This window comes from Dermacentor silvarum, chromosome 10 (genome assembly GCF_013339745.2).
Source record: "Dermacentor silvarum isolate Dsil-2018 chromosome 10, BIME_Dsil_1.4, whole genome shotgun sequence".
NCBI lineage: Eukaryota > Metazoa > Arthropoda > Arachnida > Ixodida > Ixodidae > Dermacentor > Dermacentor silvarum.
Window position 1 is genome coordinate 22975323 of NC_051163.1, and position 10792 is coordinate 22986114.

A 10792-nucleotide genomic window follows, 5' to 3' on the forward strand; every position below is an offset into this window, starting at 1 on the left:
TGCGAAGACGAATCGCGCCACCTGAGGTCATCACCTTCCCTGGTCTCGTAGAACCTTTACGGGGACGCATGCGAAAAAGGATGTGCAAAGTCCGAGAAATGGCGCCAAATTAGACTATATAACGTTTGGCCGAAAGTCAGCGCCTGGACGTCTGTGGTGGGCGTTTATCTGTGCCCTTGCTTAGTAGCGCGGTTTCAGCTTACTTCTAAAGATGAACCGACTAGCCCTCACCAAGACGTTTGCCAAGTCAAAATTTCACGCCGCCACCACGCACAAGAAGTTCGCTGGACCACTCGAAAATCGCATACGTCAAGTTTTCGAGTACTGGGAACTCGCTAAGTTTAGTTTCACCCCAACGGTGCTAGACAAAGTTGCGAGCTACAGGAAAAAGCGTGCGACAGAGAAAGCGTACGTACCACACGCACACACAAGCGCACGCTACGCGCACTCGTCAACAATCGGCATCACTGTTCGAAAGGGCGCACCCGCGCCGCTCTAGTGTCTACATGCCACAGACCTGCTTCCGATCCCTGGCGACATGCAAGCCTGGGCATAGCCGCCACGAGCTTCAGAGTCTCCCGATTACGCATCCGAGGCTAATTAATCATTCTTTAGTTTCATTAACGCACAGAAAAAAACCAAAGAGAACGGAAGGAAGAGAGCATGGCGAGCCACAGCGAGCGCATCTCGCACGTAAACGGTAGCGGCGCCAGAAGCTGGAGGCTTCTTTATTTTTTTTGCCTGTGTCACTTGTTTTTCTTGTTCGTCGGGCATGGAACGCATTAAATCCGAGACGGCCATTAATATCCCGCGCGCTCGCGTACCTACACGCGATCTGCCCGTCTCGGTATCTGGAGATTTATGCTTGCGCAGCCCGGCGGTAAGTTTATGACGGATAGCTTAGCTCCTCGCAGGGACACCGTCGTAAGGACCGCTGGTTTCGGAAAAGGCCGTAAAACGGCCGCCACGAATCAAACGCGTGCGAATCCAACTGGCTGTGTCCCCCCTTCGATCACGCCTTCGGGCCGCGCCGGGGGTATATCTTGGGGGCACCGGGGCATCGGAGCATCACTTTCGATCAGGCTCGAAGTGTGACAGTGACCAAGATGAGGACCTTCGCCTTCCCCTTGGCGGTCGCCGCTGCGGTAAGCAAGCGAGTCTTTGCGAGATGCGTAGAGCGTTCGCTGTCTCAGAACCTCTTCCAGCGTCCACTTCAAGCTAGAAAACTCAGGATCCTTTCATTAACAGCACCCCTTCGGAAACGGTGCATCTTACTCGGCTGGAGCTTCGGTGAAGATGGATGCAAACGGAGCGATGTTTGCAGGAAACTCTAGCTATAGCGAAAATCGTGTTTTTCGAAAATATCGATTTATGCTAAGTTTTCTGTGGTTCTGCATGTATTGCATGAGCTTCGAAGTCGACTATTCAAAGTGGTAAGGATTAGAGAGTAAACGGAGCAAGAGAGAAGGCTTAAAGTTATCCGGATAGATAGTGAAAGGCGTGTCTTATCTTCTGATTGAGATCAAGAGGAAGTAATGTAGTTGGGCAGGCCATGTGGTGGGTGGAGCATAATTAGTGGTGAATTGCCATAACGGAATCAGGCATAAAAGAGTAGGCTGACTCAAGGCCGACTTCTCGCAATCGGCGATTGCAATGAGAAGTCCTTTGTCCTACAGGGGACATATAATATGACGATGGCACTGACTTCGATGATGACGATGATACGATGATGATGATGGCAGCGACGCTGATGGTGTTTCTCGAATTTTAGTGGCACCTGGCTCCATTTTGTATGAAGCGAGTAGCAGGAAGTGTGAAGGCCACTCCTTCACGTAGAGGCAGCTCCTCGAGAATGCAAAGTTATTCGCCTAGCTTGCACATGCCTCCTCATTTCATTGTTTATTGACAAGATCGCTGGAAAATTGGAACCTACAGTTGTTTACTCAGGTTTAATGACTAGCAGCCTTTATAGGCTTGTTAAGCTTTTAATGAGGACTTGTGGTAGATATGTCTTCCGGCTACCATTGATGAGTAAAACATGGGCCACGGGCTCCAAATAAGAACGAGCTTTCATTTAGCTCAACAACAATTGGGCACTTGGTCGGCGCCTGCCGAAAAGAATCTCCTCTATGCAAACTTCAGACATTTAAGGCACCACTTGAGCCCCACATAAAGGTGGGACAGAGGAAAAACGTCGTCGTTTTATGCCCACATTTTAGTTATGTCCGTTGAATCATACAGTGCCAATTGACCCAGTAAGATGTTCTCACTTTCTTCCTAGGCTCCTAAATCAATTGGAATTTTGTCCTAATATTTTATTTTTTACCACGTCCACTTCATGCTAATTTCATAGAATGCATAAATGATGTTGAAAAAGCCTGATTGTCAAGTGTTTCTAAAAAGAGATAAACAAAATCGAGGAAATGGGCAGTAAGTGTGCGACACTTGACATTCGGCTTGATCTGCATGCCCTAACGCTGTTTCTCCTTGCTATTTTTACAGCTTTTCGCCTGTTCGCTGGTCCAAGGTAAGATGGAGTTCCTTCTGCAATAGTACAGCTACCGCTCTAACCATTTGGAAGCACTAGTTATACATGGCCGAAATGTCCGCAAAATTCTATATATCTCACGCCTTTTCCTCAGTGTACTTTACTATCCTTTTCTACGGCTATTCCAGCCGAATAATTTTTTTCCGCTGATATTTGCCTAGTTTCCCAAACTTTGTGTGGCGGCGTTTGCCCCTTTCTAAAATAACAAAATAACTAGTGCTAGGGGCCGTTACTCGGAGCTTCGGATTAGAATGTGCACTTATAGTGTCTGCCTAGTTATTTCGGTAAATGCAAATAGCATAGCCTCTCAAGATATTATCACCATTCTGCGTATATACATTAGTGTACGAGAAAAGGTTTGGTCGCTTCGGTGCATGCTAAGAAGGTTTATCAGCAATGACTTCCTCAACCTCCTAGCATTCTTACCTGCCCATTTCTACTCAAAAACTGGTCACACAATGTACAACTGATTCACTTTTCCTTCTCAATTAGGACGGCATCTTAACGAAGAAGCACGGTTTCTAGAACAACAATACCAGTCAAAGGGAGCCGTCAAGGGAGCTCTCCTTCAGCAACAACAAGCATCACAGGTCAAGGGAGCCCTCAAGGGAGCCATCAAGGGTGGCCTTCTTCAGCAGCAAGCACAAGCGCAAGTCCAGGGAGCCCTCAAGGGAGCTATCAAGGGTGGCCTCCTTCAGCAACAACAAGCCGCACAGGTCAAGGGAGGTCTGAAGGGAGCCATCAAGGGTGGCCTTCTTCAGCAGCAAGCACAAGCACAAGTCCAGGGAGCTCTCAAGGGAGCCGTGAAGGGAGCCCTCCTTCAGCAACAGCAAGCCGCACAGGTCAAGGGAGCCCTCAAGGGAGCTATTAAGGGAGGCCTTCTTCAGCAACAACAAGCCGCACAGGTCAAGGGAGGACTCAAGGGAGCCATCAAGGGTGGTCTGCTTCAGCAGCAAGCACAAGCGCAAGTCCAGGGAGCTCTCAAGGGAGCCGTGAAGGGAGCCCTCCTTCAGCAACAGCAAGCCGCACAGGTCAAGGGAGCCCTCAAGGGAGCTATTAAGGGAGGCCTTCTTCAGCAACAACAAGCCGCACAGGTCAAGGGAGGACTCAAGGGAGCCATCAAGGGTGGTCTGCTTCAGCAGCAAGCACAAGCGCAAGTCCAGGGAGCTCTCAAGGGAGCCGTGAAGGGAGCCCTCCTTCAGCAACAGCAAGCCGCACAGGTCAAGGGAGCCCTCAAGGGAGCTATTAAGGGAGGCCTTCTTCAGCAACAACAAGCCGCACAGGTCAAGGGAGGACTCAAGGGAGCCATCAAGGGTGGTCTGCTTCAGCAGCAAGCACAAGCGCAAGTCCAGGGAGCTCTCAAGGGAGCCGTGAAGGGAGCACTCCTTCAGCAACAGCAAGCCGCACAGGTCAAGGGAGCCCTCAAGGGAGCTATTAAGGGAGGCCTTCTTCAGCAACAACAAGCCGCACAGGTCAAGGGAGCCCTCAAGGGAGCTATCAAGGGAGGCCTCCTTCAGCAACAACAAGCCGCACAGGTCAAGGGAGGTCTCAAGGGAGCCATCAAGGGTGGTCTTCTTCAGCAGCAAGCACAAGCGCAAGTCCAGGGAGCACTTAAGGGAGCCGTTAAGGGTGGTCTGCTTCAGCAGCAAGCACAAGCGCAAGTCCAGGGAGCTCTCAAGGGAGCCCTGAAGGGTGGTCTCGTTCAACAGGCTGCCGCACAGCAGGCCTACCAACAAGCCGCCGCTCAACAATTCGCTGGCCGTTAATACCTGAAAGAGTGAATAAGTGTTGCTTGTGCGACAGTGTAAAGACTTGTTCGGGTGCTTAAACAGTAATAAAATTATTTTGTTGGTGTAACGACGCTCATTGTTGATTGACGGCACTATGCCGGAATTATAAAACACCACGGCCGTCGAGTCATAACAACGCATTGCCCGACCCCGGAGACCACGCTTTTGAAACTCTAATTATATGTCATCATGTTCAGCTTAATGTGTTCCCTTAATTCCTCCTTCTTTCCTTCTTTTAGTACGCAGTCAGATGTTGGCTTCAATTTGTACGCTTATTGGGAAACAGAGACCCTGAGTTGCTGCAACCATATACCGCTATCCCTTTGGCTTCTTCTTAAGATCTTTGTGAAAAACTTGGTGAGCACTTGCATCTTCCGGGGTTCGAGTGAGGCCGAAAAGTGCTAGTTGTATACTATTCTAAGCTGTAAAGAACAGGCGTACTTGACAGCCGCAATTGATACCGTATAGGTGCCTATGACTCTGCCAAAGGTGTATGTACACATGCACGCCCAAAGAAATAGTCATGAACGGGACAGGTTAAATAAATGTTTTCATATCCTCAGCTTTCATACTGGCGCATAAATCGTACAGTCTGAAATTTGTGGCTTCACCAAGTACATAAACACGGTACCATTGACAACAACAGTGGCCCGAAATAAGATACAGGCGGTTTTACTTTCCGTAGAAGGTTATGTCCCTTTTATAAGCTTTGCTGCAGCTTAGCTTTGTCTTGACGCTGGATGTGAGCAAACGATATATGTGCTACACCAGCAGGAGAAGAAACAACCGCTCAAAATGACAATCAAAACCGGATCGCAGGCAACCGCGATCAAAGACGACGAAGAACATCGCACCGATGATGAGCCAAGTGCTCAAGAACGTTCTGACTTCCGAATGCTTATAGCCCGCCGACGGCCCGACACCTAATTTGGGAGTGTCAGGCACACGCTGCTCGACAAGCCAAACATTCGCACGCAGCCACGATGTAGGACTGCGAAACCTGGATCCGATCAGCTGCTCACCACTGGCGATCCGCGCTTGACTTCCTCCTGGCGTTCGCCAGGGAGAGCGACCTCGTGCACAAACTCTAGCACACGTGACCGCGGTCCGGTTGCACATCTTGTTTATTCCCTTTGCTTAACCCTTTTCCCAAAACATATTATTCACCAATCCCTATCTGAATAAACATACGTAGTTCTATTCATCAATCTTGCGTTTATGGATTTTTTGTTTGTTTGTTTGTTTTTAGCCTGAAAGCCGTGTAGGACATACTCTGATGCAACACGAGGTGGAGGCGCTTCGAGAAAGTCAGTATCCTGTGGGTGACACGCGTAAGGTACAACGTTGAGTGTGAAGAGAGCGCGTTGCTTTCCTATGGACACTAACGGCGCGGGCAGCAGCACTTTGTGAAATTACGCAAAAACGAAACAAGTGTGCTGTATTTACCAGTTGCTGGATGTGAAAGTTGGTTACTCGTTGATATGGTTACTCATTCAGTGCCTTCGTTTAGTGTCCATTCTTCGAAAGTAAGGACACACTTTGATGGTGAGAGAGCGTACATGTGAAGACAAATTCCAGACAAGTACAGCGTTGTTGCCTGAGCTTTGCATACTGCATGAGCCCGGCCACTTAGGTCATCAGAGCTTGCCTCAATCATGGCTTCGCCACGATGTTTTGGTGATTGAGAGCACTGAATTTCAGGTAAGGTTCCAGCCGACGGAAACACTAACTGGTCAGCGGTCGGTATACGCGAGAGACGTTTAGACTATTGGCGGAAGAAGAGCAGGGAAGAGATGTTACAGGCATAGGTAACTTACTTGATAAAGCACCGTGAGGCAAAATGCTAGACTGTAATTCTCATATTAAAATCTGCTTAGCGCAAGCAGGCTTGGTGACGATTTGTCACCACCCCGTTTCAAAGAGGCTAATTAGACGTTCATCATTATTAACATCAACAGCAACGTTATGATCATAATCAATAGCCCACACTTTATAGCCAAAATGAGAGAATAAACTTATATTTTGAGCAAGCCTAGGCGGGCGGCCTCCTTATTCCAGATAGCCGCGGGTCACGGCCATCTTTCGCGCCCGTTCGATCAGGCTGCACTGTCTTTTGGAAAAGAAGGAATTTTGAAAGCAGCGTTTTCGAAACTGCTTGCATGGGAGCTTCGAAGTTGCCTGCACCGCATATTGATGGCTTACAGCCGGTGCGGCCACAGATTGACACGCCGCGGGTGGTTGTGCGCTGGCTTCCTCGACAGGAAGGCCACGAGGGCCTGTGGCCCCGCTGCGCAGTGAACTGTTGAGACGATGCGTGGAGATTGTAGTCCAGTTGTAGTCCGAAATTTTTTATCGTTTAGACGTAGTTTTTTACCATAACCGTCGTGGTTTACGATGACCTTTGATGATTGTCCTGATTTCATGGCAATCAACTTCCGTTTAATCATGGGCCTTTCTTCTCGACACTGATTTTGCTGTGTCCATCTATCCCTGACGTTGCAGCATCAAGTCGCTGTAGGACCGTTCACGGTACGTACGTACGTACGTACGTACGTACGTACATACATACATACATACATACATACATACATACATACATACATACATACATACTACATACATACATACATACATACATACATACATACATACATACATACATACATACATACATACATACATACATACATACATACATACATACATACATACATACATACATACATACATACATACATACATACATACATACATACATACATACATACATACATACATACATACATACATACATACATACATACATACATACATACAGATACATATGCTTCATTTTGATTGAATACATATTCATGATTACCTGCCGCGCAAAAGACAAGGACGAAGTGAGACGACTAACACGGCGGTGAACTGGCAACTGGAAGTTTATTGAAAAAGGAAGAATATATAAACATATGTACACAGTGCGCATCATCCATTCCATTACTCTTGTTAATCTATATTAATTACCTCCCATATAAACCTAACTATTCTATAAAGATATTTGCCACATGACTGTGTCCTATACCATATAACAACCAATAAAAATTATACCTACCTTCTTATAACCGATCTTGACTGTATATCTAGCTGGTGTAGTACGTTGCTAATGACCCTTAATCCAACCAACTGTAAAAGCATCAAAATCTCGCGTTCTCCAAACTGTTCTGAACTTTTTGACTATAATTGGAATGGAACCAAACTAAAAGACGTTAGTAGTGATAAAAACCTTGATATTCTTATAACCAACGATTTGTCCTGGCACTCACATAACTTATATCACTAGCAATGCTAGTCGTACTTTAGGTTACCTACGCCGAAACTTTCATCAAGCAGCCACATGCCTTAAATAACTGCGTTATCAAACATTAATCCATCAAAAGTTTGAATACGCCTCAGCCATATGGGACCGAACTCAAACTGCGCTAATTAATATTTTAGAATTCTTTCAGAACCGATCAGTTCGTTTTACTCTTAATACCTATGATGGCACTGCTAGCGTCACATTGATGAAGTCGACTCTGGACCACCCACATTTGGTACTGAGAAGGAGAATTTGCCGTCTTTCACTTTTTCATAACATTTTTTTTTTTTCATAATTAAGCACTGGGTCAGGTTTTTATCACGCCACCTACTTGCTCTTCATCTCGTGTTGGCCAGCCAAAAAGTAGTCATTCCTTTCTACCGAACTAATCTATTTTTACATTCTTTTTCCCGAAGACAAGTCGAGAATGGAATAACCTTCCCCCCTCCATTGTTGCTACTGAAGACGTGACTTCTTTCAAGTCTGTAATCACTGACCACTTTTTCAAGTAGCTGCAATTGTTTTTGTTGTCGCTTCCTTTTTCTTTTACATCATATGTTTATTTTGAGAAATATTTTCTACCCAACCCCTCTATAACGCCCCAGAGGCCTTGTTTTTTTATCTGCGCTTGTGTAGTTCAAACCCTGCTCAAATCCTGCGCTCAATGTAGCTCCAATCGTGCTCAAATTCTGCGCTTGTGTAGTTGAAATCCAGCGCTAATGCAGCTCCACAAACGTGAAACCTGGGGATGCGAAGCAGTGATGTGCCGGTGTTTCCCTTATGTTATTCTTGTGCTACTCTTGCACAAGTGAGGAGGAATCGAGCGCTTATGGGGTGATGGCGCCCTCTCTTGCGCTGCGCTGGTACTAGACTGGCGTTTCGGCAGCGATTCTCACGAGTTCCTGCTAATTCCCGCATATCCCTGGCTCATACCCGCATATTCAATTCGGCTATGCGCCACACGGAATTTTATTATTCTTAATCATGACGTAACTGACGGGCATGTGATGTTATTGATGTCATCACATATCAGTCGTGTTAGTCATACATTCATACGCTTTCATGCCAATTTTGGTATATACCAAGTGAACGAGACGCGAGTTTTCGGCAGATCTTGTTTTCGCGCGTGACCACGACGACATGACATCACATTAGACGCCGACAGCCCCGGCCCCTTTCGCCCTAAAGGCGAAGCATCGATTGCGATAGCAAATTAGTAGACAACCATACGAAGTAAGGACAGTAGTTTTTATCGGCCGTATACGCTCGTAAACATTGGCTTACAAATTAAATTAACAAGCATGGTGTCACGCGCGCACAAGCAAACATGAACGCATCTCACACGATAACCGCGGATACTCACAGTCAAAACGCTGGAGTGAGGAAGCGCGGCCGTAGCAGCGGGCAAATTGACCCTCGTGCTGTCTCTCGGTTCAACGCGAACTAAGCGGCGAAAACAAAGCGCACACGAAGCTATCAGCACTCGGCGCACTTTGTCCCTATCGCGGATCGCGTTCAAAATAGGGCCCGGCGCGGTCGCGTCATACACAGCAGCCGCCAGAGAATAACGCCCCCCCCCCCCCAACCTTCCCTCCCCTCCCCCCGTTGCCTTGTGCACGATGGAAGAAGGCACGCTTCCTCCCCGCTTTCCTCCCTTGCGTGCGCGAGATTGATCCGCCATCGTTGGCTCGCCCTCGCAGGCTTTCGCTCACACATGCAGCATACGGCGCGCCGCCAAGATGTTACCGCCCTTGGACTTTATACGGAACATCACGGCGACGACGACGGCAGAAATGCGCCTGGAGTGTCCACATCGCAATATAAATAAATAGATATGTGTGATTTGCAACCAAAACATCATCAGCAAGGCGTGGCATAAAATTCCTATTCATATTAACATCCACCGACACTGAACCTGTTGGAATAGTTATTTTAAAGAAAACGATTAATCGCTCCTTCAAACATAACGCTATCCTCCGGAAGGCCGCATTCCAAATTGAACAAGCCTCTTCTAAGATCGCATCGACAATAGATTTGAATAATAAATACTTAGTTTCTAAAAAGTATATTAGACTGCACCCGAGGAAACACAGATTTGCGTACCCTTACTATGTCAATAAGGATCACGTGATCCTAAGTATGTCAATTAGGAACCACGTGACAAGTGCAGGAATAGTACAGATAGCAAAAAAATAGTACGGGGAAAACAAAACCGCATATCATGAAACAGAAAAAAAAGTTATGCAGGTCCAACGCACAGGTTGGATGGAACCTATGTTAAGCAAAGCTTTCATGAAGTGCGTAATTAAATGTATACAACTAAACGCGATACGTACAATTGACTATTTGTCTCCAAGGCAATGTTTACGCTTATGCACCACTTAGGTCTCAACTTTCATGTCATGCAATGTTTATGTACCACTTAGGTCTCACCTTTCATGTAATGCAATGTTCATGTTTATGTGCCGCTTAGGTCTCAACTTTCATGTCATGCAACGCTTATGTTTATGCACCACTTAGACCTCAACGTTCATGTCATGCAATATATTTGTGTTTATGTACCACCTAGGCCTCAGCTTTCATGTCATGCAACGTTTATGTTTATGCACTGCGACGTTCACAAGCTATGCCGAAATTCAAACACCAGTTCCAGGGGATGCGCAATGTGAGACTTCAACGCAGAGACATCGCACTGAAGATGCAAATCACTAGCCCCGTCTTAAGATACACTGAGTCTTTGCGTTGTGCTGCAGCGTGCCTTTGTAAAGAGTGGGACTCACGTATAGTCTGCTTGGAAAGAGTGTAGGGACGCTCGGAGAAGCTTACTATGGCCTTTGTGGCGTTTATCATGTAAACCAACCGTAATAAACGTCGGGCCTATCTTCAAGCCTTGCTCTGTGTCACTTTTTACGGACGAAAACGACACACAGCTATGCAAGAGCGCGCGACATTTTGCGCCTAACACGCATGCAAAACGTACGTCGATCGGCGCTCTGATTGTGCCTATCCGTTTTCGGTTCAGCTTTTTCTGTGCTGTAAAAATTTCAGTTCAAGTTGTGCATTCGTCCTGTTGTTTCTTGGTCGACCCTTGCTTCTTCGCTGTGGGACCTA

At 46.8% G+C, this 10792-nt stretch overlaps 1 protein-coding gene across 28 annotated transcripts; it reads left to right on the forward strand.

The window, feature by feature from the left end:
• Positions 1-1014: 1014 nt before the first annotated feature.
• Positions 1015-4399, forward strand: LOC119431998 (elastin-like). Of its 28 annotated transcripts, none has more exons than XM_049657066.1 (5): positions 1015-1145; positions 2503-2527; positions 3041-3453; positions 3580-3642; positions 3769-4399. In XM_049657066.1, exons 1-5 carry the CDS (start codon positions 1107-1109, stop codon positions 4312-4314), a joined length of 1086 nt encoding a protein of 361 aa, XP_049513023.1. In that variant the 5' UTR covers positions 1015-1106; the 3' UTR covers positions 4315-4399. The 28 variants fall into 28 exon arrangements, with proteins under 28 accessions (XP_049513023.1, XP_049513020.1, XP_049512998.1 ...); XM_049657063.1 differs by having other exon boundaries at positions 1016-1145; positions 3041-3642; positions 3769-3831; positions 3958-4399; XM_049657041.1 differs by having other exon boundaries at positions 1016-1145; positions 3041-4093; positions 4157-4399.
• The last annotated feature ends 6393 nt before the right edge of the window (positions 4400-10792 follow it).

What these genes read in the sequence shown, in the direction of transcription:
- LOC119431998 (XM_049657040.1), top strand. Translation starts at nt 1,107, where the DNA reads ATGAGGACCTTCGCCTTCCCCTTGGCGGTCGCCGCTGCG. An exon ending in CCTTGGCGGTCGCCGCTGCG is followed by an intron (nt 1,146 to 2,502) that starts GTAAGCAAGCGA and finishes CTATTTTTACAG; the next exon opens with CTTTTCGCCTGTTCGCTGGT. An exon ending in CGCCTGTTCGCTGGTCCAAG is followed by an intron (nt 2,528 to 3,040) that starts GTAAGATGGAGT and finishes CTTCTCAATTAG; the next exon opens with GACGGCATCTTAACGAAGAA.